This window comes from Stigmatopora argus, chromosome 5 (assembly GCF_051989625.1).
Source record: "Stigmatopora argus isolate UIUO_Sarg chromosome 5, RoL_Sarg_1.0, whole genome shotgun sequence".
Lineage (NCBI taxonomy): Eukaryota > Metazoa > Chordata > Actinopteri > Syngnathiformes > Syngnathidae > Stigmatopora > Stigmatopora argus.
Window position 1 is genome coordinate 8,640,024 of NC_135391.1, and position 25,969 is coordinate 8,665,992.

The 25,969-nt window shown below is 28.6% G+C and overlaps 2 protein-coding genes across 11 annotated transcripts in view; both read left to right on the forward strand.

Moving 5' to 3' along the window:
• The window catches only part of ank1a (ankyrin 1, erythrocytic a), a 60,275-nt gene extending 59,032 nt beyond the window's left edge, over window positions 1-1,243 (forward strand). For all 10 annotated transcript variants that reach the window (XM_077601580.1, XM_077601571.1, XM_077601578.1 and 7 more), the window contains one exon: window positions 189-1,243. The gene's annotated coding sequence lies outside the window, so the exon portion shown is untranslated. The remainder of the gene's footprint in view (window positions 1-188) is intronic.
• Window positions 1,244-3,071: 1,828 nt separating this feature from the next.
• LOC144074968 (eukaryotic translation initiation factor 4E-binding protein 2-like) lies at window positions 3,072-5,327 on the forward strand. Its single transcript, XM_077601683.1, has 3 exons — window positions 3,072-3,554; window positions 4,050-4,235; window positions 4,856-5,327. The coding sequence occupies exons 1-3, from the start codon at window positions 3,416-3,418 to the stop codon at window positions 4,885-4,887; spliced, it is 357 nt and encodes a 118-aa protein (XP_077457809.1). The 5' UTR covers window positions 3,072-3,415; the 3' UTR covers window positions 4,888-5,327.
• Window positions 5,328-25,969: the final 20,642 nt, after the last annotated feature.

Here is a 25,969-nt window from a genome sequence, read left to right on the forward strand (position 1 = left end):
TCAAAACATTTTCAAGGCAGCGTTATACAGTATTGACATGGCCAGCAATTGTAAAGGTTGAATCAAAGGTTTAACTACCATAGCCTGCATGCCAGAAAGCCTTTAGGGATCATCAAAAGTGATTTTTATTGCAGTTGGATGAAAATAATGAAAATGTCCTAACTGCGCATGTCTTCCTTTCTCCTCAGAGTTCTCTGCAGGAGTCGAGCCCGTCCCCCAAAACCTCCTACATGGACACATGACCATCAGCAGTTGACACAAACTGAAGAGCACTCACAGACAAACATAAAAAGGCAGACAAAGGAAATCTATTCACTGCTGTCGCACATACTGGAAGGAAAAATTGTGGTTTGTTATCAACTTTATTTTTTTTTATTTAGAAAAAAAAATACCAAAAAATATAAAAACAAAAAAAACATAAGGACAAATAATCAACCACTAAACTAGAAGCATGATTTCCTATAAAACAAAACTGATGAAAAAATAGCACCCAAAACATGCTTCCTGTTGTGTATGTCAGCATGAGCGTCTGCCGCCGCATGGCCTGTCTTAAAACTATGAATCCCAAAGGTGTGTGGGTGGGGGGCGGAAAGGTGGGCTTCCAATGTGAACTATGTATTCGGGAGACATTTTCTAGAAACTAATAAGTATTCAAACCACTTTCAATAAAATGGGAGCAAAAACACCTCTAGTTAATCATGAGAATGACCTACAACATCGTCTACAAAAAGCATCACTACAAATTGGAATTTAATACATAGTGCTACAACTTTCACCTAAGATATATATATATGTATTGTACATATTATTGTATGCACTAAACTGTTCCATTGTTATTTGGCTGCTTTAGTATTCCTCCCACTTCTTCCATTCAATCTGAACCCTAAACTATGTTCATATCGTTATGTGAACAACTACACACAAATGTGACCTACCTTTTCCCATGCTCTCCATGTGCTTTCCCCTATCTGACTTGACATGTAGAGAGTTCGACATGTTGTAGTTTGTGGCGTGTTTGGACGTGTTGCACCTTCCCCAATAAGGCATGAGTTGCGTCCAAATTTTTGTTTTGTTTTAAGTTCATTTTCCATCCTATTATGACCCCAAGCAATGTAGCAGTCCTGTCACCCTCATCCACGAGACTACAATGGTGAGCGTCGCAGATGTGTTGAGCTCTCATGTATGTCTCCTTGGCCATTTATGGATGTGTAGCAGAGTCGGCCAGCAATCACTGTGAAGGGAGTCTGACCCAATACTGTGAGCCCACCCTCGCTCAAATGTGTCGAGTTATTGAGAAGAAGCAATAAGTGCAGTGACAAAAGAACATGGAGAGAGGATTGTGAAGGGGGTCACAGTTATGCTTTCAATCTGTTAGATGTAGCTTTACTCCATTCAGAAATGATGTCAATACATTAGAATTACACAATTGATCACTTTGCCTCTTTGGAGATAATATTTAGAGCCGTTTGTTTTATATTACAGTTATGCTTAAGGAAAATCTCACCATGCAGATCAGTGTTTCTTTTATTTGTTGTCTAAGAGAATTCCTATGTTAAAAGATTGATTTACCTAAACGTAAATATCCCACTCGTCATATCCCGTGAGCCCATTTTTTATCTGGTTGTTTTTGTCACTCTCAGTTTTTAGTCTCTCAAAATGTTGCAATAAACACGGATCGGTCACGTGATCTTTTTTAGTAGCCACAGATGAATGTAAAGTCTTGGTAATACCGTAATTGATGTGTGTTGTATTAACTCTTTACTATAGCAGATAATGTATACTGCACACCGTAATTGCTGTTGATCATCACCATTGCAAACGTTACATTTATTTGAATGGAGCCACTTTTTGTTGTTCTATTTTTTTTCATCCAAACATCCAACGACTATATTTTGTAATTGGTATTTTTCAATATATCAATGAGGTAAAGAAAAGAAGTGATTTGCTAAGCTCCCCATTTTGTTTTGCTCATAAGGGCTTCCTAATTGTTTTTGGAAGCAGGGGCTGCTACTGATGTCAGGGTTGGGTAGGGGCTGGGGGTCGAATAGATGGCGCAACATAGAATCTTGGTGGCTCCGGTGGTTGAACGGTGACCAGTCTTTTCCCTCAACACAGCCCACCCCCAATCCCCTCCTGCCACGCCTTACCCAATACTGTACAGTATATCTTTCAAAGGCTTCCAAATGGTGATGCGTTGAATGTGCAGAAGTCTTGTCATGTGCACGCAGAAGGACTCTTTAATACTGCTGAAGAGACGACTGAAGTGACACCACGCACCAATTCATGCAAAAATACTTCCATTGCAAAAATTAGGGAAGACATGTACTGTATTTTCCTTTTAGAATGGATGGATATAAACGCAATAGCATATTACTCAATACTAAGGAATGCAAATGCACACATGCACAGAAAACATTTTTAACATCAAAGGCTATATATATATATATATATATAAATTATGAATATATATATGAGAATATATATATTTACTTAGAATGCTATGCACCCTTACATGTCAACTGGGATTCTTTTTATGTTCTGGATGTACTTTTAGCATCAAACATACAGATGTAGCTAGAAAAAGACTGTTGAGTTTTGGTTAATGCCTGCACCTGATGATGAATGAGGGTCTTGCAGGTATTTGAACTTGTTTTGTTTGCATTCATTTTTTAAAATTATTATTATTATTATGGGGAATCAAACATGAATTTGAAGTCGACTTATAGAAAATTTTCAATTCAATCAAATCCAAAAACATCTGTTGACAACCTTCTCTGTACACCAGCTCAACATTTACATAATTAATAAAGAAATGAATTATGCTTTTGTTTTTTTTTATTAAGATACATGACATAATTTACCATATGTACAGCAACACCCTCAGTGAGATTTCATATTTTTTAATTGTAAGGATTCTTCTTTTTTCTTTCTTTTTAACATATATTGTTTTTATAGACATCATTCAAACGTCCCTGCATTGGATTCGATGGGAATGTCGCCCCCACCAATATGGCTGCCGCTAACTTCGTCGCTTTGCCTATTGCATTATCGACTGTTGGCCGCCAGGTGGCAGTATTCGCACGCCACTTGTCGATGTTTAACTTGGCTTGTTTGTCTCTCCTGTGCTTTGCTTGTGTGCGTGTTTAAGTGGAGGGACGTGTTCAGCTCCTTGCAGCAAAGAACCTGAACAGGCGTCTCTGCGTGCGTGCCTGCTGAAATGTGACATTTTTCATCGACATTTCAATATTTTGCACTTAAGGATATCAGGTATTTATTCGGTTTGCGCGACAGTAGTCGGATCCGACGCACCGCGTGGTGGTGGTGGACGCTCGACTGTTTTAGTGTACTTGCGTTAAAGTAGATTGTTTAGTTAGTTAGCTGTTTAGTCCCACTTGAAACGTGATATTTGGAGAACATGTCCACCGATTGCCAGACGAGCAATGCGACGACCATCCCGTCAAACTGCAGGAGGGTCGACATCCACGATGCCGAGCACATGCCCCAAGATTACTCCACCACTCCCGGGGGCACTCCTTTCAGCACTACCCCCGGTGGTACGTACATTTTTGTTCCCCCCCAACATCATCATTTAGGTTCTTCGTGGAGTGTTTTTTACAGATGGCAAATGTTTGGCAAGGACATGCTAAACTGCGAAAGCTATGCTACAATTTGCTAAGTTTGAAGAGAGCTAACTTATTCATTGCAAAAAAAGTTAGAAATGAAGAAAAAAACTTCAAATGGTTTGAACGTCATGGTATTTGGACTTGTTAAAAACAAGTTTTTTTCGACGCGGAACTCGTCAAGGGACGAGCACACATTTGAGAACCGGATGTAGAAAAAAATAAGTTGAAAATTTTTCAGTCAGGAAAATAAAAGTCATGAATGTGACTGTAGTAGTTGTCGTTCCAAACTGGGATAAGATGCAGCTGTACTATAGAAATTTGATGGATGAGTAAAAAAATAAAAACTCAAGCAGATAATGTCCAGTGCATTAGAAATGCATCTTTATCTGTTTTGTAATGATACATATTTGTTTTTCCTCTTTAAAGGGACCAGGATCATCTATGATCGAAAGTTCCTACTGGGGCGTCGCAGTTCCCCTCTGGCCAAAACCCCCCCACGTGGTCTTCCAGACATTCCTGGTGTGACGAGTCCTCCATCTGCAGGAACCAACAACAAGGCCAGTGATGGAGAAATGCTGAACAGCAGCGGAGTGTCACCTAGCAACACCACAGGTAATAATATATCCATCAGAACGTAAATGATGTCATCAATTTGAGTCAAGATTAAAAAGAGTGCTGTATTTTTTGGACTATAATCCAAACTAGCCAAAGAATACACAATGACGAGGGAGGAAAAATATGCAAGTGGCACTGGAGTATAAATTGCCTTTTTGGGAGGGAATTTTTTTATTTTTGTCCAAAACCAAGAACAAAAATATGTTAGAGTAACAATAGTAAAATGGAAAACAACAGGCTAAATAAAGACCTGTTTACATAACAGTTGAGGAAAAAAACAAGTTGCATTTGAGTACTAGTTGAAGGCCCAGCCAAACTGTGAAAAAAGTCTAGAAAAAAATTAACCCTAAAAGGTTAACTGAAAATTTGCAAAATAAAAGAATTTTGTGATTTGCACAAATGTGTAAAATGAAAATATTACACTTAAAGGTCACAATTGGGTTTGTGCAGTAGGATGCAACCATCTGTGGTTACCACGGTAGTTAATGTTTTTATTTCAATTGTTTGGCTCTTGGTTGCAGTGAATTTATATGCTGAAAAGCAAATGTTTCCCAAAATGTGAATGACATTTTGAACGGCTGGGACACAAATCTAAACTGTTGTGTTTGTGTTTTAAGGTGATGATGCACAGTTTGAAATGGATATCTGAGCAGTTCAAATGTGAAAAGTACCCTGAAGATGCTGTAAAAATAGCTTTGAAGAGACCATTTTGTCCCAAAGGCTTTCTCATGTTGAGTTACAGATTTCAGTGAAATTCCTTTTTTTTGTCTTTGAGCACAGAACAAATCTGTGATCTAAAATATATTTGCCTTTAGGCTTCAAACAAGTGTGCCTTGTGTTCCAATCTGACAATGTATACTACCAACTGCCTAAAAGCAAACTGTAAGCTATAAAACAATCAGAATAAAAAAGACCAACCTCCCTATCATTTTCCCCCAAAATATGCAAAACCATTTTTATGCAGTCCACTCCTTAAGAGGATACATTGAAAAGACCAAAATAGTATATTTAATTAGGACTACAATCTGAACATTTGATCTGATGATCTGTAATTTTATGAGCGACATTAAAAAATGCAATTGAATTCAATGTTCGAGCGTGCTTGTGATTTTTACAATAAGCTCTTTTGTATTTTTTTCCTTCATTTAAGTCTTCTTTTTTTATTCTTTAATGTATGAAGAACTGTGTGTGTGCGTGTGTTAAATACCTGCAAGTTCTTGCATCCTATCAGCAGGATTCTTCAAATTCGCTGATAACCTCAGTCAGCAGCCTGTGTGGAATCGAAAGGTCAATATACGTGGGCACGTCCTTCTATTGCCAATATTCTGTCTGGAATCTCTCCTTCTACTTCTACATTAAATTTCATTGGGGGGGTGACCAACCTTTTTGCCTGAAAGATCAACTATTTGTGGACATTTCTCCAAATCGAAAGGGCAAGTCCCGTCTGCTTTATTGTAGCGCTGGATATGTGGATTAGATGAGACACTTGGATTTGATATCTCTGAGTCCATCTTTTTCTTCCTCCACAGTAGCTTCCCTCCGAGGTCCCTCCTCATCCAGACACGGGCGTCTGCCTCTCCACCCCCACGTTAGCCGGCTGCTTTCTGTTTGGTTTGGCCGCCACGTTTTCCTTGTCACATCCACTTCCTGACTCCCCTTCTCTAAATAAACAACTGCTACTGCATTTTTTTTCGTCTTCTCGTTGATCTATCGCAGCCAGGATATGTTATCCCAATCAACAAAAGAGATCAGAGAGGCCCTCTAATGACTGATGGTTTGACCTCAACCCATTGGTGTGCACATGTGCATTTTCTTAAAAAAAAAGAGCATTTATATTAAGATTTGTTTAAAAATAAAATAAAGACCATGTATTGTAAGCCATATTCCTTAAAAAAATAAATACTCATGTATGGTAAGGCTTTTTTTCTTAAAAAATGACCAAATATAGTAAGGCTTTTTTTCTTGAAAAAATAACTAGATATAGTAAGGTTTTTTTCTTTAAAAAAAAAATTGAGTCTAATAAAAGCATTACTATACATTGTATAGTAAGCCTTTTTTCTTAAAAAAAAAAGAACAAGTCTAGTAAGGCTTTTTTTTCTTAGAAAGTAAAGGTAAGGCTCTTTTTCTTAAAAAATGACTAAGTATAGTAAGCCCTTTTTTCTCTCATCTAATTTTCTGAACCGCTTTATCCTCTTTAGGATCACGGGGGGTGCTGGAACCAATCCCAGCTGTCTCCGGGCCAGAGGCAGGGGACGCCCTGAATCGGTGGCCAGCCGATCGCAGGGCACAAGGAGACGGACTACCATGCACACTCACACCCATACCTAGGGGTAATTTAGAGTGTCCATTCAGCTTACCATGCATGTTTTTGGAATGTGAGAGGAAGCCGGAGTACCCAGAGGAAACCCACAAAAGACGGTGGAGAACATGCAAAGTCCACACAGATGAGACGACCTGGACTTGAACCCGGAACCCCAAAGCTGTGAGGCCGACACGCTAAGCACTCTCAGCACCGGGCCGCCGTAAGTAATTTTTTTGTAAAGCTATTTTTCTTTGAAAAAAAACACAACCATGTACAGTAAGGGTTTTTTTTTACTCAAAAAACGACATAGTATGGGAAGGCTTTTTTAATTGAAAAACGACATAGTATAGTAAGGCTTTTTTTATTTAAAAAAACGACATAGTATAGTAAGGCTTTTTTCTTTAAAAAAAAAACGACATAGTATAGTAAGGATTTTTTCTTAAAAAAAACCACATAGTATAGTAAGGATTTTTTAAGTTAAAAAACGACATAGTATAGTAAGGCAATTTTCTTAAAAAAACGACATAGTATAGTAAGGCTTTTTTCTTTAAAAAACAACATAGTATAGTAAGGCTTTTTTAAATTAAAAAATGACGTAGTATAGTAAGGCTTTTTTCTTTAAAAAACGACAGTATAGTAAGGCTTTTTTCTTTAAAAAACGACATAGTATAGTAGGGCTTTTTTTCTTTAAAAACGACATAGCATAGTAAGGCTTTTTTCTTTAAAAAACAACATAGTATAGTAAGGGTTTTTTAATTAAAAAACAACGTAGTATAGTAAGGCTTTTTTTTATTTAAAAAAACAACATAGTATAGTAAGGCTTTTTTCTTTCAAAAATGACAGTGTAGTAAGGCTTTTTTAATTAAAAAACAACATAGTATAGTAAGGCTTTTTTTATTTAAAAAACGACATAGTATAGTAAGGCTTTTCTTTAAAAAACGACATGGTATAGTAAGGCTTTTTTCTTTAAAAAAAACAACATAGTGTAGTGAGGCTTTTTTCTTTAAAAAACGACTTAGTAAAGTAAGGCTTTTTTTTTTAAAAAACGACATAGTATAGAATGCTTTTTTCTTTAAAAAAAAACGACATAGTATAGGAAGGCTTTTTTATTTTAAAAAAACAACAGTATAGTAAGGCTTTTTTTCTTAGACGACATAGTATAGTAAGGCTTTTTTAAATTAAAAAACGACATAGTATAGTATGGCTTTTTTCTTAAAAAAACGACAGTGTAGTAAGGCTTTTTTCTTAAAAAAAGACATAGTATAGTAAGGCTTTTTTCTTTAAAAAAATGACATAGTATTGTAAGGCTTTTTTTAAATTAAAAAACGACATAGTATAGTACGGCTTTTTTTCTCAAAAAACGACAGTATAGTTAGGCTTTTTTTCTCAAAAAATGACATAGTATAGTAAGGCTTTTTTAAATTAAAATGCGACATAGTATAGTAAGGCTTTTTTAAATAAAATGCCATGGTATAGTAAGGCTTTTTTCTTTAAAAAACGACAGTATAGTAAGGGTTTTTTCTTTAAAAAACGACATAGTATAGTAAGGCTTTTTTCTTTAAAAAAACACCATAGTAGAGTGAGGCTTTTTTCTTAAAAAACGACATGGTATAGTAAGGCTTTTTTCTTTAAAAAATGACATAGTATAGTAAGGCTTTTTTCTTTAAAAAATGACAGTATAGTAAGGCTTTTTTTCTTAGACGACACAGTATAGTAAGGCTTTTTTAAATTAAAAAACAACATAGTATAGTATGGCTTTTTTCTTTAAAAAATGACATCATGTACTAAGGCTTTTTTTCTTTTAAAAAAGACATAGTATAGTAAGGCTTTTTTCTTTAAAAAACGACATAGTATAGTAAGGCTTTTTTCTTTAAAAAAATGACATAGTATAGTAAGGCTTTTTTTAAATTAAAAAACGACATAGTATAGTAAGGCTTTTTTTCTCAAAAAACGACATAGTATAGTTAGGCTTTTTTTCTCAAAAAACGAAATAGTATAGTAAGGCTTTTTTAAATTAAAAAGCGACATAGTATAGTAAGGCTTTTTTTTTTTAAATGCCATAGTATACTAAGGCTTTTTTCTTTAAAAAAATGATATAGTATAGTAAGGCTTTTTTCTTTAAAAAACGACATGGTATAGTAAGGCTTTTTTTCTTAAAAAACGACATAGTATAATAAGGCTTTTTTTTAAATTAAAAAATGACATAGTATAATAAGGCTTTTTTTTTAATTAAAAAATGACATAGTATAGTAAGGCTTTTTTCTTTAAAAAACGACATAGTATTGTAAGGCTTTTTTTTCTTTAAAAAACGACATAGTATAGTAAGGCTTTTTTCTTAAAAAACGACATAGTATAGTAAGGCTTTTTTCTTTAAAAAACGACATGGTAAGGCTTTGTTTATTAAAAAAGGACAGTATAGTAAGGCTTTTTCTTTAAAAAACGACATAGTATAGTAAGGCTTGGTTTATTAAAAAACGACATAGTATAGTAAGGCTATTTTCTTTAAAAAACAACATAGTATAGTAAGGCTTTTTCTTTAAAAAACGACATAATATAGTAAGGCTTTTTTCTTTAAAAACGACATAGTATAGTAAGGCTTTTTTTTTTTTAAAACGACATAGTATAGTAAGGCTTTTTTCTTTAAAAAATGACATAGTATAGTAAGGCTTTTTTCTTTAAAAAACGACATAGTATAGTAAGGCTTTTTTTAATTAAAAAACAACATAGTATAGGATGGCTTTTTTCTTAAAAAAACGACAAAGTATAGTAAGGCTTTTTTCTTTAAAAAACGACATAGTATAGTAAGGCTTTTTTCTTTAAAAAACGACATAGTATAGTAAGGCTTTTTTTTTAAAACGACATGGTATAGTAAGGCTTTTTTCTTTAAAAAACGAAATCGTATAGTAAGGCTTTTTTCTTTAGAAACGACATAGTATAGTAAGGCTTTTTTTCTGAAAAAAGCGATAGTATAGTAAGGCTTTTTTTTTCAAAAATTGACATAGTATAGTAAGGCTTTTTTTAAAAAAACGACATAGTATAGTAAGGCTTTTTTCTTTAAAAAAACGACATAGTATAGTAAGGCTTTTTTCTTTAAAAAACGACATAGTATAGTAAGGCTTTTTTCTTTAAAAAACGACATTGTATAGTAAGGCTTTTTTCTTCAAAAAACGACATAGTATAGTAAGGCTTTTTTCTTTAAAAACGACATAGTATTGTTAAGCTTTTTTTTCTCAAAAACGACATAGTATAGTTAAGCTTTTTTTTCTCAAAAAAACGACACAGTATAGTAAGGCTTTTTTTTAAAAAACGACATAGTATAATAGTAAGGCTTTTTTAAAAAAAACGACATAGTATAGTAAGGCTTTTTTAATTAAAAAAACGACAAAGTATAGTTAGGCTATTTTCTTAAAAAAACGACATAGTACAGTAAGGCTATTTTCTTTAAAAAACGATATAGTATAGTAAGGCTTTTTTCTTTAAAAAACGACATAGTATAGTAAGGCTTTTTTCTTCAAAAAACGACATAGTATAGTAAGGCTTTTTTCATTAAAAAACGACATAGTATAGTAAGGCTTTTTGAAAAAAAACGACATAGTATAGTAAGGCTTTTTAAAAAAAATGACATAGTATAGTAAGGCTTTTTTCTCTTAGACAACATAGTATAGTAAGGCTTTTTTAAATTAAAAAACGACATGGTATAGTAAGGCTATTTTCTTAAAAAAACGACATAGTACAGTAAGGCTTTTTTCTTTAAAAAATGACATAGTATAGTAAGGCTTTTTTCTTTATTAAAAAATGACATAGTATGGTAATGCTTTTTTTATTTAAAAAATGACATAGTATAGTAAGGCTTTTTTCTCAAAAAATGACATAGTATAGTAAGGCTTTTAAAAAAAAACCGACATAGTATAGTAAGGCTTTTTTTAAAAATTGACATAGTATAGTAAGGCTTTTTTTCTTAGACGACATAGTATAGTAAGGCTTTTTTAAATTAAAAAACGACATGGTATAGTAAGGCTTTTTTCTTTAAAAAACAACATAGTATAGTAAGGCTATTTTCTTAAAAAAAAACGACATAGTATAGTAAGGCTTTTTTCATTAAAAAACGACATAGTATAGTAAGGCTTTTTGAAAAAAAACGACATAGTATAGTAAGGCTTTTTAAAAAAAATGACATAGTATAGTAAGGCTTTTTTCTCTTAGACGACATAGTATAGTAAGGCTTTTTTAAATTAAAAAACGACATGGTATAGTAAGGCTATTTTCTTAAAAAAACGACATAGTACAGTAAGGCTTTTTTCTTTAAAAAATGACATAGTATAGTAAGGCTTTTTTCTTTATTAAAAAAATGACATAGTATGGTAATGCTTTTTTTATTTAAAAAATGACATAGTATAGTAAGGCTTTTTTCTCAAAAAATGACATAGTATAGTAAGGCTTTTAAAAAAAAACGACATAGTATAGTAAGGCTTTTTTTAAAAATTGACATAGTATAGTAAGGCTTTTTTTCTTAGACGACATAGTATAGTAAGGCTTTTTTAAATTAAAAAACGACATGGTATAGTAAGGCTATTTTCTTTAAAAAACGACATAGTATAGTAAGGCTTTTTTCTTTAAAAAACGACATAGTACAGTAAGGCTTGTTTCTTTAAAAACGACATAGTATAGTAAGGCTTTTTTCTTTAAAAAACAACATGGTATAGTAAGGCTTTTTCTTTAAAAAACGACATAGTATAGTAAGGCTTGGTTTATTAAAAAACGACATAGTATAGTAAGGCTATTTTCTTTAAAAAACAACATAGTATAGTAAGGCTTTTTCTTTAAAAAACGACATAATATAGTAAGGCTTTTTTCTTTAAAAACGACATAGTATAGTAAGGCTTTTTTTTTTTTAAAAACGACATAGTATAGTAAGGCTTTTTTCTTTAAAAAATGACATAGTATAGTAAGGCTTTTTTCTTTAAAAAACGACATAGTATAGTAAGGCTTTTTTAAATTAAAAAACAACATAGTATAGGATGGCTTTTTTCTTAAAAAAACGACAAAGTATAGTAAGGCTTTTTTCTTTAAAAAACGACATAGTATAGTAAGGCTTTTTTCTTTAAAAAACGACATAGTATAGTAAGGCTTTTTTTTTAAAACGACATGGTATAGTAAGGCTTTTTTCTTTAAAAAACGAAATCGTATAGTAAGGCTTTTTTCTTTAGAAACGACATAGTATAGTAAGGCTTTTTTTCTGAAAAAAGCGATAGTATAGTAAGGCTTTTTTTTTTAAAAATTGACATAGTATAGTAAGGCTTTTTTTAAAAAAACGACATAGTATAGTAAGGCTTTTTTCTTTAAAAAAACGACATAGTATAGTAAGGCTTTTTTCTTTAAAAAACGACATAGTATAGTAAGGCTTTTTTCTTTAAAAAACGACATTGTATAGTAAGGCTTTTTTCTTCAAAAAACGACATAGTATAGTAAGGCTTTTTTCTTTAAAAACGACATAGTATTGTTAAGCTTTTTTTTCTCAAAAACGACATAGTATAGTTAAGCTTTTTTTTCTCAAAAAACGACACAGTATAGTAAGGCTTTTTTTTAAAAAACGACATAGTATAATAGTAAGGCTTTTTAAAAAAAAACGACATAGTATAGTAAGGCTTTTTTAATTAAAAAAACGACATAGTATAGTTAGGCTATTTTCTTAAAAAAACGACATAGTACAGTAAGGCTATTTTCTTTAAAAAACGATATAGTATAGTAAGGCTTTTTTCTTTAAAAAACGACATAGTATAGTAAGGCTTTTTTCTTCAAAAAACGACATAGTATAGTAAGGCTTTTTTCATTAAAAAACGACATAGTATAGTAAGGCTTTTTGAAAAAAAACGACATAGTATAGTAAGGCTTTTTAAAAAAAATGACATAGTATAGTAAGGCTTTTTTCTCTTAGACGACATAGTATAGTAAGGCTTTTTTAAATTAAAAAACGACATGGTATAGTAAGGCTATTTTCTTAAAAAAACGACATAGTACAGTAAGGCTTTTTTCTTTAAAAAATGACATAGTATAGTAAGGCTTTTTTCTTTATTAAAAAATGACATAGTATGGTAATGCTTTTTTTATTTAAAAAATGACATAGTATAGTAAGGCTTTTTTCTCAAAAAATGACATAGTATAGTAAGGCTTTTAAAAAAAACGACATAGTATAGTAAGGCTTTTTTTAAAAATTGACATAGTATAGTAAGGCTTTTTTTCTTAGACGACATAGTATAGTAAGGCTTTTTTAAATTAAAAAACGACATGGTATAGTAAGGCTTTTTTCTTTAAAAAACAACATAGTATAGTAAGGCTATTTTCTTAAAAAAAAACGACATAGTATAGTAAGGCTTTTTTCATTAAAAAACGACATAGTATAGTAAGGCTTTTTGAAAAAAAACGACATAGTATAGTAAGGCTTTTTAAAAAAAAATGACATAGTATAGTAAGGCTTTTTTCTCTTAGACGACATAGTATAGTAAGGCTTTTTTAAATTAAAAAACGACATGGTATAGTAAGGCTATTTTCTTAAAAAAACGACATAGTACAGTAAGGCTTTTTTCTTTAAAAAATGACATAGTATAGTAAGGCTTTTTTCTTTATTAAAAAAATGACATAGTATGGTAATGCTTTTTTTATTTAAAAAATGACATAGTATAGTAAGGCTTTTTTCTCAAAAAATGACATATTATAGTAAGGCTTTTAAAAAAACGACATAGTATAGTAAGGCTTTTTTTAAAAATTGACATAGTATAGTAAGGCTTTTTTTCTTAGACGACATAGTATAGTAAGGCTTTTTTAAATTAAAAAACGACATGGTATAGTAAGGCTATTTTCTTTAAAAAACGACATAGTATAGTAAGGCTTTTTTCTTTAAAAAACGACATAGTACAGTAAGGCTTGTTTCTTTAAAAACGACATAGTATAGTAAGGCTTTTTTCTTTAAAAAACAACATAGTATAGTAAGGCTATTTTCTTTAAAAAACGACATAGTATAGTAAGGCTTTTATCTTTAAAAAACGACATAGTATAGTAAGGCTTTTTTCTTTATTAAAAAAATGATATAGTATAGTAAGGCTTTTTTTATTTAAAAAATGACATAGTATAGTAAGGCTTTTTTCTCAAAAAACGACATAGTATAGTAAGGCTTTTTAAAAAAAAACGACATAGTATAGTAAGGCTTTAAAAAAAAATTGACATAGTATAGTAAGGCTTTTTTTCTTAGACGACATAGTATAGTAAGGCTTTTTAAATTAAAAAACGACATGGTGTAGTAAGGCTATTTTCTTAAAAAAACGACATAGTATAGTAAGGCTTTTTTCTTTAAAAACGACATAGTATTGTTAAGCTTTTTTTTCTCAAAAAATGACATAGTATAGTAAGGCTTTTTCTTTAAAAAACGACATAGTATAGTAAGGCTTGGTTTATTAAAAAACAACATAGTATAGTAAGGCTATTTTCTTTAAAAAACAACATAGTATAGTAAGGCTTTTTTCTTTAAAAAACGACATAGTATAGTAAGGCTTTTTTCTTTAAAAAACGACATAGTATAGTGAGGCTTTTTTCTTAAAAAACGACATGGTATAGTAAGGCTTTTTTCTTTAAAAAATGACATAGTATAGTAAGGCTTTTTTCTTTAAAAAATGACAGTATAGTAAGGCTTTTTTTCTTAGACGACATAGTATAGTAAGGCTTTTTTAAATTAAAAAACAACATAGTATAGTATGGCTTTTTTCTTTAAAAAATGACATCATGTACTAAGGCTTTTTTTCTTTAAAAAAGACTTAGTATAGTAAGGCTTTTTTCTTTAAAAAACGACATAGTATAGTAAGGCTTTTTTCTTTAAAAAAATGACATAGTATAGTAAGGCTTTTTTTAAATTAAAAAACGACATAGTATAGTAAGGCTTTTTTTCTCAAAAAACGACACAGTATAGTTAGGCTTTTTTTCTCAAAAAACGAAATAGTATATATAGTAAGGCTTTTTTAAATTAAAAAGCGACATAGTATAGTAAGGCTTTTTTTTTTTTAAATGCCATAGTATACTAAGGCTTTTTTCTTTAAAAAAATGATATAGTATAGTGAGGCTTTTTTCTTTAAAAAACGACATGGTATAGTAAGGCTTTTTTTCTTAAAAAACGACATAGTATAATAAGGCTTTTTTTTTAAATTAAAAAATGACATAGTATAATAAGGCTTTTTTTTTAATTAAAAAATGACATAGTATAGTAAGGCTTTTTTCTTTAAAAAACGACATAGTATTGTAAGGCTTTTTTTTCTTTAAAAAACGACATAGTATAGTAAGGCTTTTTTCTTAAAAAAAACGACATAGTATAGTAAGGCTTTTTTCTTTAAAAAAACGACATGGTAAGGCTTTGTTTATTAAAAAAGGACATAGTATAGTAAGGCTTTTTCTTTAAAAAACGACATAGTATAGTAAGGCTTGGTTTATTAAAAAACAACATAGTATAGTAAGGCTATTTTCTTTAAAAAACAACATAGTATAGTAAGGCTTTTTCTTTAAAAAACGACATAGTTTAGTAAGGCTTTTTTCTTTAAAAAAACGACATAGTATAGTAAGGCTTTTTTCTTTATTAAAAAAATGACATAGTATAGTAAGGCTTTTTTTATTTAAAAAATGACATAGTATAGTAAGGCTTTTTTCTCAAAAAACGACATAGTATAGTAAGGCTTTTTAAAAAAAACCGACATAGTATAGTAAGGCTTTAAAAAAAAATTGACATAGTATAGTAAGGCTTTTTTTCTTAGACGACCTAGTATAGTAAGGCTTTTTTTCTTAGACGACATAGTATAATAAGGCTTTTTTAAATTAAAAAACGACATGGTGTAGTAAGGCTATTTTCTTAAAAAAACGACATAGTATAGTAAGGCTTTTTTCTTTAAAAACGACATAGTATTGTTAAGCTTTTTTTTCTCAAAAACGACATAGTATAGTTAAGCTTTTTTTTCTCAAAAAATGACATAGTATAGTAAGGCTTTTTCTTTAAAAAACGACATAGTATAGTAAGGCTTGGTTTATTAAAAAACGACATAGTATAGTAAGGCTATTTTCTTTAAAAAACGACATAGTATAGTAAGGCGTTTTTCTTTAAAAAACGACATAGTATAGTAAGGCTTTTTTCTTTAAAAAACGACATAGTATAGTGAGGCTTTTTTCTTAAAAAACGACATGGTATAGTAAGGCTTTTTTCTTTAAAAAATGACATAGTATAGTAAGGCTTTTTTCTTTAAAAAATGACAGTATAGTAAGGCTTTTTTTCTTAGACGACATAGTATTGTAAGGCTTTTTTAAATTAAAAAACAACATAGTATAGTATGGCTTTTTTCTTTAAAAAATGACATCATGTACTAAGGCTTTTTTTCTTTAAAAAAAGACATAGTATAGTAAGGCTTTTTTTAAATTAAAAAACGACATAGTATAGTAAGGCTTTTTTTCTCAAAAAACGACACAGTATAGTTAGGCTTTTTTTCTCAAAAAACGAAATAGTATAGTAAGGCTTTTTTAAATTAAAAAGCGACATAGTATAGTAAGGCTTTTTTTTTTAAAAATGCCATAGTATACTAAGGCTTTTTTCTTTAAAAAAATGATATAGTATAGTAAGGCTTTTTTCTTTAAAAAACGACATGGTATAGTAAGGCTTTTTTTCTTAAAAAACGACATAGTATAATAAGGCTTTTTTTTTTAATTAAAAAATGACATAGTATAATGAGGCTTTTTTTTTTAAATTAAAAAATGACATAGTATAGTAAGGCTTTTTTCTTTAAAAAACGACATAGTATTGTAAGGCTTTTTTTTCTTTAAAAAACGACATAGTATAGTAAGGCTTTTTTCTTAAAAAAAACGACATAGTATAGTAAGGCTTTTTTCTTTAAAAAACGACATGGTAAGGCTTTGTTTATTAAAAAAGGACAGTATAGTAAGACTTTTTCTTTAAAAAACGACATAGTATAGTAAGGCTTGATTTATTAAAAAACGACATAGTATAGTAAGGCTTTTTTCTTTAAAAACGACATAGTATAGTAAGGCTTTTTTTTTTTTAAAAAAACGACATAGTATAGTAAGGCTTTTTTCTTTAAAAAACAACATAGTATAGTAAGGCTATTTTCTTTAAAAAAACGACATAGTATAGTAAGGCTTTTATCTTTAAAAAATGACATAGTATAGTAAGGCTTTTTTCTTTATTAAAAAAATGATATAGTATAGTAAGGCTTTTTTTATTTAAAAAATGACATAGTATAGTAAGGCTTTTTTCTCAAAAAACGACATAGTATAGTAAGGCTTTTTAAAAAAAAACGACATAGTATAGTAAGGCTTTAAAAAAAAATTGACATAGTATAGTAAGGCTTTTTTTCTTAGACGACATAGTATAGTAAGGCTTTAAAAAAAATTGACATAGTATAGTAAGGCTTTTTTTCTTAGACGACATAGTATAGTAAGGCTTTTTAAATTAAAAAACGACATGGTGTAGTAAGGCTATTTTCTTAAAAAAACGACATAGTATAGTAAGGCTTTTTTCTTTAAAAACGACATAGTATTGTTAAGCTTTTTTTTCTCAAAAAATGACATAGTATAGTAAGGCTTTTTCTTTAAAAAACGACATAGTATAGTAAGGCTTGGTTTATTAAAAAACAACATAGTATAGTAAGGCTATTTTCTTTAAAAAACAACATAGTATAGTAAGGCTTTTTTCTTTAAAAAACGACATAGTATAGTAAGGCTTTTTTCTTTAAAAAACGACATAGTATAGTGAGGCTTTTTTCTTAAAAAACGATATGGTATAGTAAGGCTTTTTTCTTTAAAAAATGACATAGTATAGTAAGGCTTTTTTCTTTAAAAAATGACAGTATAGTAAGGCTTTTTTTCTTAGACGACATAGTATAGTAAGGCTTTTTTAAATTAAAAAACAACATAGTATAGTATGGCTTTTTTCTTTAAAAAATGACATCATGTACTAAGGCTTTTTTTCTTTAAAAAAAGACTTAGTATAGTAAGGCTTTTTTCTTTAAAAAACGACATAGTATAGTAAGGCTTTTTTCTTTAAAAAAATGACATAGTATAGTAAGGCTTTTTTTAAATTAAAAAACGACATAGTATAGTAAGGCTTTTTTTCTCAAAAAACGACACAGTATAGTTAGGCTTTTTTTCTCAAAAAACGAAATAGTATAGTAAGGCTTTTTTAAATTAAAAAGCGACATAGTATAGTAAGGCTTTTTTTTTTTTAAATGCCATAGTATACTAAGGCTTTTTTCTTTAAAAAAATGATATAGTATAGTAAGGCTTTTTTCTTTAAAAAACGACATGGTATAGTAAGGCTTTTTTTCTTAAAAAACGACATAGTATAATAAGGCTTTTTTTTTAAATTAAAAAATGACATAGTATAATAAGGCTTTTTTTTAAATTAAAAAACGACATAGTATAGTAAGGCTTTTTTCTTTAAAAAAACGACATAGTATAGTAAGGCTTTTTTCTTTAAAAAACGACATGGTAAGGCTTTGTTTATTAAAAAAGGACATAGTATAGTAAGGCTTTTTCTTTAAAAAACGACATAGTATAGTAAGGCTTGGTTTATTAAAAAACGACATAGTATAGTAAGGCTATTTTCTTTAAAAAACAACATAGTATAGTAAGGCTTTTTCTTTAAAAAACGACATAGTTTAGTAAGGCTTTTTTCTTTAAAAACGACATAGTATAGTAAGGCTTTTTTTTTAAAAAAAACGACATAGTATAGTAAGGCTTTTTTCTTTAAAAAATGACATAGTATAGTAAGCCTTTTTTCTTTAAAAAACGACATAGTATAGTAAGGCTTTTTTCTTTAAAAAACGACATAGTATAGTAAGGCTTTTTTTTTAAAACGACATGGTATAGTAAGGCTTTTTTCTTTAAAAAACGAAATAGTATAGTAAGGCTTTTTTCTTTAGAAACGACCTAGTATAGTAAGGCTTTTTTTCTGAAAAAAGCGATAGTATAGTAAGGCTTTTTTTTAAAAAAATTGACATAGTATAGTAAGGCTTTTTTTAAAAAAACGACATAGTATAGTAAGGCTTTTTTCTTTAAAAAAACGACATAGTATAGTAAGGCTTTTTTCTTTAAAAAACGACATAGTATAGTAAGGCTTTTTTCTTTTAAAAAACGACATAGTATAGTTAGGCTATTTTCTTAAAAAAACGACATAGTACAGTAAGGCTATTTTCTTTAAAAAACGATATAGTATAGTAAGGCTTTTTTCTTTAAAAAACGACATAGTATAGTAAGGCTTTTTTCTTCAAAAAACGACATAGTATAGTAAGGCTTTTTTCATTAAAAAACGACATATTATAGTAAGGCTTTTTGAAAAAAAACGACATAGTATAGTAAGGCTTTTTAAAAAAAATGACATAGTATAGTAAGGCTTTTTTCTCTTAGACGACATAGTATAGTAAGGCTTTTTTAAATTAAAAAACGACATGGTATAGTAAGGCTATTTTCTTAAAAAAACGACATAGTACAGTAAGGCTTTTTTCTTTAAAAAATGACATAGTATAGTAAGGCTTTTAAAAAAAAAACGACATAGTATAGTAAGGCTTTTTTTAAAAATTGACATAGTATAGTAAGGCTTTTTTTCTTAGACAACATAGTATAGTAAGGCTTTTTTAAATTAAAAAACGACATGGTATAGTAAGGCTATTTTCTTTAAAAAAACGACATAGTATAGTAAGGCTTTTTTCTTTAAAAAACGACATAGTACAGTAAGGCTTGTTTCTTTAAAAACGACACAGTATAGTAAGGCTTTTTTCTTTAAAAAACAATATAGTATAGTAAGGCTATTTTCTTTAAAAAAACGACATAGTATAGTAAGGCTTTTTTCTTTAAAAAACGACATAGTATAGTAAGGCTTTTTTCTTTATTAAAAAAATGACATAGTATAGTAAGGCTTTTTTTATTTAAAAAATGACATAGTATAGTAAGGCTTTTTTCTCAAAAAACGACATAGTATAGTAAGGCTTTTTAAAAAAAAACGACATAGTATAGTAAGGCTTTTAAAAAAAAATTGACATAGTATAGTAAGGCTTTTTTTCTTAGACGACATAGTATAGTAAGGCTTTTTTAAATTAAAAAACGACATGGTGTAGTAAGGCTATTTTCTTAAAAAAACGACATAGTATAGTAAGGCTTTTTTCTTTAAAAACGACATAGTATTGTTAAGCTTTTTTTTCTCAAAAACGACATAGTATAGTTAAGCTTTTTTTTCTCAAAAAATGACATAGTATAGTAAGGCTTTTTCTTTAAAAAATGACATAGTATAGTAAGGCTTGGTTTATTAAAAAACGACATAGTATAGTAAGGCTATTTTCTTTAAAAAACAACATAGTATAGTAAGGCTTTTTTCTTTAAAAAACGACATAGTATAGTAAGGCTTTTTTCTTTAAAAAACGACATAGTATAGTGAGGCTTTTTTCTTAAAAAACGACATGGTATAGTAAGGCTTTTTTCTTTAAAAAATGACATAGTATAGTAAGGCTTTTTTCTTTAAAAAATGACAGTATAGTAAGGCTTTTTTTCTTAGACGACATAGTATTGTAAGGCTTTTTTAAATTAAAAAACAACATAGTATAGTATGGCTTTTTTCTTTAAAAAATGACATCATGTACTAAGGCTTTTTTTCTTTAAAAAAGACATAGTATAGTAAGGCTTTTTTTAAATTAAAAAACGACATAGTATAGTAAGGCTTTTTTTCTCAAAAAACGACACAGTATAGTTAGGCTTTTTTTCTCAAAAAACGAAATAGTATAGTAAGGCTTTTTTAAATTAAAAAGCGACATAGTATAGTAAGGCTTTTTTTTTTTTAAATGCCATAGTATACTAAGGCTTTTTTCTTTAAAAAAATGATATAGTATAGTAAGGCTTTTTTCTTTAAAAAACGACATGGTATAGTAAGGCTTTTTTCTTTAAAAAACGACATAGTATAGTAAGGCTTTTTTCTTTATTAAAAAAATGACATAGTATAGTAAGGCTTTTTTTATTTAAAAAATGACATAGTATAGTAAGGCTTTTTTCTCAAAAAACGACATAGTATAGTAAGGCTTTTTAAAAAAAAACGACATAGTATAGTAAGGCTTTAAAAAAAAATTGACATAGTATAGTAAGGCTTTTTTTCTTAGACGACATAGTATAGTAAGGCTTTTTTAAATTAAAAAACGACATGGTGTAGTAAGGCTATTTTCTTAAAAAAACGAAATAGTATAGTAAGGCTTTTTTAAATTAAAAAACGACATGGTATAGTAAGGCTATTTTCTTAAAAAAACGACATAGTACAGTAAGGCTTTTTTCTTTAAAAAATGACATAGTATAGTAAGGCTTTTTTCTTTATTAAAAAAATGACATAGTATGGTAATGCTTTTTTTATTTAAAAAATGACATAGTATAGTAAGGCTTTTTTCTCAAAAAATGACATATTATAGTAAGGCTTTTAAAAAAACGACATAGTATAGTAAGGCTTTTTTTAAAAATTGACATAGTATAGTAAGGCTTTTTTTCTTAGACGACATAGTATAGTAAGGCTTTTTTAAATTAAAAAACGACATGGTATAGTAAGGCTATTTTCTTTAAAAAACGACATAGTATAGTAAGGCTTTTTTCTTTAAAAAACGACATAGTACAGTAAGGCTTGTTTCTTTAAAAACGACATAGTATAGTAAGGCTTTTTTCTTTAAAAAACAACATAGTATAGTAAGGCTATTTTCTTTAAAAAACGACATAGTATAGTAAGGCTTTTATCTTTAAAAAACGACATAGTACAGTAAGGCTTTTTTCTTTATTAAAAAAATGATATAGTATAGTAAGGCTTTTTTTATTTAAAAAATGACATAGTATAGTAAGGCTTTTTTCTCAAAAAACGACATAGTATAGTAAGGCTTTTTAAAAAAAAACGACATAGTATAGTAAGGCTTTAAAAAAAAATTGACATAGTATAGTAAGGCTTTTTTTCTTAGACGACATAGTATAGTAAGGCTTTTTAAATTAAAAAACGACATGGTGTAGTAAGGCTATTTTCTTAAAAAAACGACATAGTATAGTAAGGCTTTTTTCTTTAAAAACGACATAGTATTGTTAAGCTTTTTTTTCTCAAAAAATGACATAGTATAGTAAGGCTTTTTCTTTAAAAAACGACATAGTATAGTAAGGCTTGGTTTATTAAAAAACAACATAGTATAGTAAGGCTATTTTCTTTAAAAAACAACATAGTATAGTAAGGCTTTTTTCTTTAAAAAACGACATAGTATAGTAAGGCTTTTTTCTTTAAAAAACGACATAGTATAGTGAGGCTTTTTTCTTAAAAAACGACATGGTATAGTAAGGCTTTTTTCTTTAAAAAATGACATAGTATAGTAAGGCTTTTTTCTTTAAAAAATGACAGTATAGTAAGGCTTTTTTTCTTAGACGACATAGTATAGTAAGGCTTTTTTAAATTAAAAAACAACATAGTATAGTATGGCTTTTTTCTTTAAAAAATGACATCATGTACTAAGGCTTTTTTTCTTTAAAAAAGACTTAGTATAGTAAGGCTTTTTTCTTTAAAAAACGACATAGTATAGTAAGGCTTTTTTCTTTAAAAAAATGACATAGTATAGTAAGGCTTTTTTTAAATTAAAAAACGACATAGTATAGTAAGGCTTTTTTTCTCAAAAAACGACACAGTATAGTTAGGCTTTTTTTCTCAAAAAACGAAATAGTATATATAGTAAGGCTTTTTTAAATTAAAAAGCGACATAGTATAGTAAGGCTTTTTTTTTTTAAATGCCATAGTATACTAAGGCTTTTTTCTTTAAAAAAATGATATAGTATAGTGAGGCTTTTTTCTTTAAAAAACGACATGGTATAGTAAGGCTTTTTTTCTTAAAAAACGACATAGTATAATAAGGCTTTTTTTTTAAATTAAAAAATGACATAGTATAATAAGGCTTTTTTTTAAATTAAAAAATGACATAGTATAGTAAGGCTTTTTTCTTTAAAAAACGACATAGTATTGTAAGGCTTTTTTTTCTTTAAAAAACGACATAGTATAGTAAGGCTTTTTTCTTAAAAAAAACGACATAGTATAGTAAGGCTTTTTTCTTTAAAAAAACGACATGGTAAGGCTTTGTTTATTAAAAAAGGACATAGTATAGTAAGGCTTTTTCTTTAAAAAACAACATAGTATAGTAAGGCTTGGTTTATTAAAAAACGACATAGTATAGTAAGGCTATTTTCTTTAAAAAACAACATAGTATAGTGAGGCTTTTTTCTTAAAAAACGACATGGTATAGTAAGGCTTTTTTCTTTAAAAAATGACATAGTATAGTAAGGCTTTTTTCTTTAAAAAATGACAGTATAGTAAGGCTTTTTTTCTTAGACGACATAGTATAGTAAGGCTTTTTTAAATTAAAAAACAACATAGTATAGTATGGCTTTTTTCTTTAAAAAATGACATCATGTACTAAGGCTTTTTTTCTTTAAAAAAGACTTAGTATAGTAAGGCTTTTTTCTTTAAAAAACGACATAGTATAGTAAGGCTTTTTTCTTTAAAAAAATGACATAGTATAGTAAGGCTTTTTTTAAATTAAAAAACGACATAGTATAGTAAGGCTTTTTTTCTCAAAAAACGACACAGTATAGTTAGGCTTTTTTTCTCAAAAAACGAAATAGTATAGTAAGGCTTTTTTAAATTAAAAAGCGACATAGTATAGTAAGGCTTTTTTTTTTTTAAATGCCATAGTATACTAAGGCTTTTTTCTTTAAAAAAATGATATAGTATAGTGAGGCTTTTTTCTTTAAAAAACGACATGGTATAGTAAGGCTTTTTTTCTTAAAAAACGACATAGTATAATAAGGCTTTTTTTTTAAATTAAAAAATGACATAGTATAATAAGGCTTTTTTTTTAATTAAAAAATGACATAGTATAGTAAGGCTTTTTTCTTTAAAAAACGACATAGTATTGTAAGGCTTTTTTTTCTTTAAAAAACGACATAGTATAGTAAGGCTTTTTTCTTAAAAAAAACGACATAGTATAGTAAGGCTTTTTTCTTTAAAAAAACGACATGGTAAGGCTTTGTTTATTAAAAAAGGACATAGTATAGTAAGGCTTTTTCTTTAAAAAACGACATAGTATAGTAAGGCTTGGTTTATTAAAAAACAACATAGTATAGTAAGGCTATTTTCTTTAAAAAACAACATAGTATAGTAAGGCTTTTTCTTTAAAAAACGACATAGTTTAGTAAGGCTTTTTTCTTTAAAAAAACGACATAGTATAGTAAGGCTTTTTTCTTTATTAAAAAAATGACATAGTATAGTAAGGCTTTTTTTATTTAAAAAATGACATAGTATAGTAAGGCTTTTTTCTCAAAAAACGACATAGTATAGTAAGGCTTTTTAAAAAAAACCGACATAGTATAGTAAGGCTTTAAAAAAAAATTGACATAGTATAGTAAGGCTTTTTTTCTTAGACGACCTAGTATAGTAAGGCTTTTTTTCTTAGACGACATAGTATAATAAGGCTTTTTTAAATTAAAAAACGACATGGTGTAGTAAGGCTATTTTCTTAAAAAAACGACATAGTATAGTAAGGCTTTTTTCTTTAAAAACGACATAGTATTGTTAAGCTTTTTTTTCTCAAAAACGACATAGTATAGTTAAGCTTTTTTTTCTCAAAAAATGACATAGTATAGTAAGGCTTTTTCTTTAAAAAACGACATAGTATAGTAAGGCTTGGTTTATTAAAAAACGACATAGTATAGTAAGGCTATTTTCTTTAAAAAACGACATAGTATAGTAAGGCGTTTTTCTTTAAAAAACGACATAGTATAGTAAGGCTTTTTTCTTTAAAAAACGACATAGTATAGTGAGGCTTTTTTCTTAAAAAACGACATGGTATAGTAAGGCTTTTTTCTTTAAAAAATGACATAGTATAGTAAGGCTTTTTTCTTTAAAAAATGACAGTATAGTAAGGCTTTTTTTCTTAGACGACATAGTATTGTAAGGCTTTTTTAAATTAAAAAACAACATAGTATAGTATGGCTTTTTTCTTTAAAAAATGACATCATGTACTAAGGCTTTTTTTCTTTAAAAAAAGACATAGTATAGTAAGGCTTTTTTTAAATTAAAAAACGACATAGTATAGTAAGGCTTTTTTTCTCAAAAAACGACACAGTATAGTTAGGCTTTTTTTCTCAAAAAACGAAATAGTATAGTAAGGCTTTTTTAAATTAAAAAGCGACATAGTATAGTAAGGCTTTTTTTTTTAAAAATGCCATAGTATACTAAGGCTTTTTTCTTTAAAAAAATGATATAGTATAGTAAGGCTTTTTTCTTTAAAAAACGACATGGTATAGTAAGGCTTTTTTTCTTAAAAAACGACATAGTATAATAAGGCTTTTTTTTTTAATTAAAAAATGACATAGTATAATGAGGCTTTTTTTTTTAAATTAAAAAATGACATAGTATAGTAAGGCTTTTTTCTTTAAAAAACGACATAGTATTGTAAGGCTTTTTTTTCTTTAAAAAACGACATAGTATAGTAAGGCTTTTTTCTTAAAAAAAACGACATAGTATAGTAAGGCTTTTTTCTTTAAAAAACGACATGGTAAGGCTTTGTTTATTAAAAAAGGACAGTATAGTAAGACTTTTTCTTTAAAAAACGACATAGTATAGTAAGGCTTGATTTATTAAAAAACGACATAGTATAGTAAGGCTTTTTTCTTTAAAAACGACATAGTATAGTAAGGCTTTTTTTTTTTTAAAAAAACGACATAGTATAGTAAGGCTTTTTTCTTTAAAAAACAACATAGTATAGTAAGGCTATTTTCTTTAAAAAAACGACATAGTATAGTAAGGCTTTTATCTTTAAAAAATGACATAGTATAGTAAGGCTTTTTTCTTTATTAAAAAAATGATATAGTATAGTAAGGCTTTTTTTATTTAAAAAATGACATAGTATAGTAAGGCTTTTTTCTCAAAAAACGACATAGTATAGTAAGGCTTTTTAAAAAAAAACGACATAGTATAGTAAGGCTTTAAAAAAAAATTGACATAGTATAGTAAGGCTTTTTTTCTTAGACGACATAGTATAGTAAGGCTTTAAAAAAAATTGACATAGTATAGTAAGGCTTTTTTTCTTAGACGACATAGTATAGTAAGGCTTTTTAAATTAAAAAACGACATGGTGTAGTAAGGCTATTTTCTTAAAAAAACGACATAGTATAGTAAGGCTTTTTTCTTTAAAAACGACATAGTATTGTTAAGCTTTTTTTTCTCAAAAAATGACATAGTATAGTAAGGCTTTTTCTTTAAAAAACGACATAGTATAGTAAGGCTTGGTTTATTAAAAAACAACATAGTATAGTAAGGCTATTTTCTTTAAAAAACAACATAGTA

What these genes read in the sequence shown, in the direction of transcription:
- LOC144074968 (XM_077601683.1), top strand. Translation starts at nt 3,416, where the DNA reads ATGTCCACCGATTGCCAGACGAGCAATGCGACGACCATCCCGTCAAAC. An exon ending in TTTCAGCACTACCCCCGGTG is followed by an intron (nt 3,555 to 4,049) that starts GTACGTACATTT and finishes TCCTCTTTAAAG; the next exon opens with GGACCAGGATCATCTATGAT. An exon ending in GTCACCTAGCAACACCACAG is followed by an intron (nt 4,236 to 4,855) that starts GTAATAATATAT and finishes TTGTGTTTTAAG; the next exon opens with GTGATGATGCACAGTTTGAA.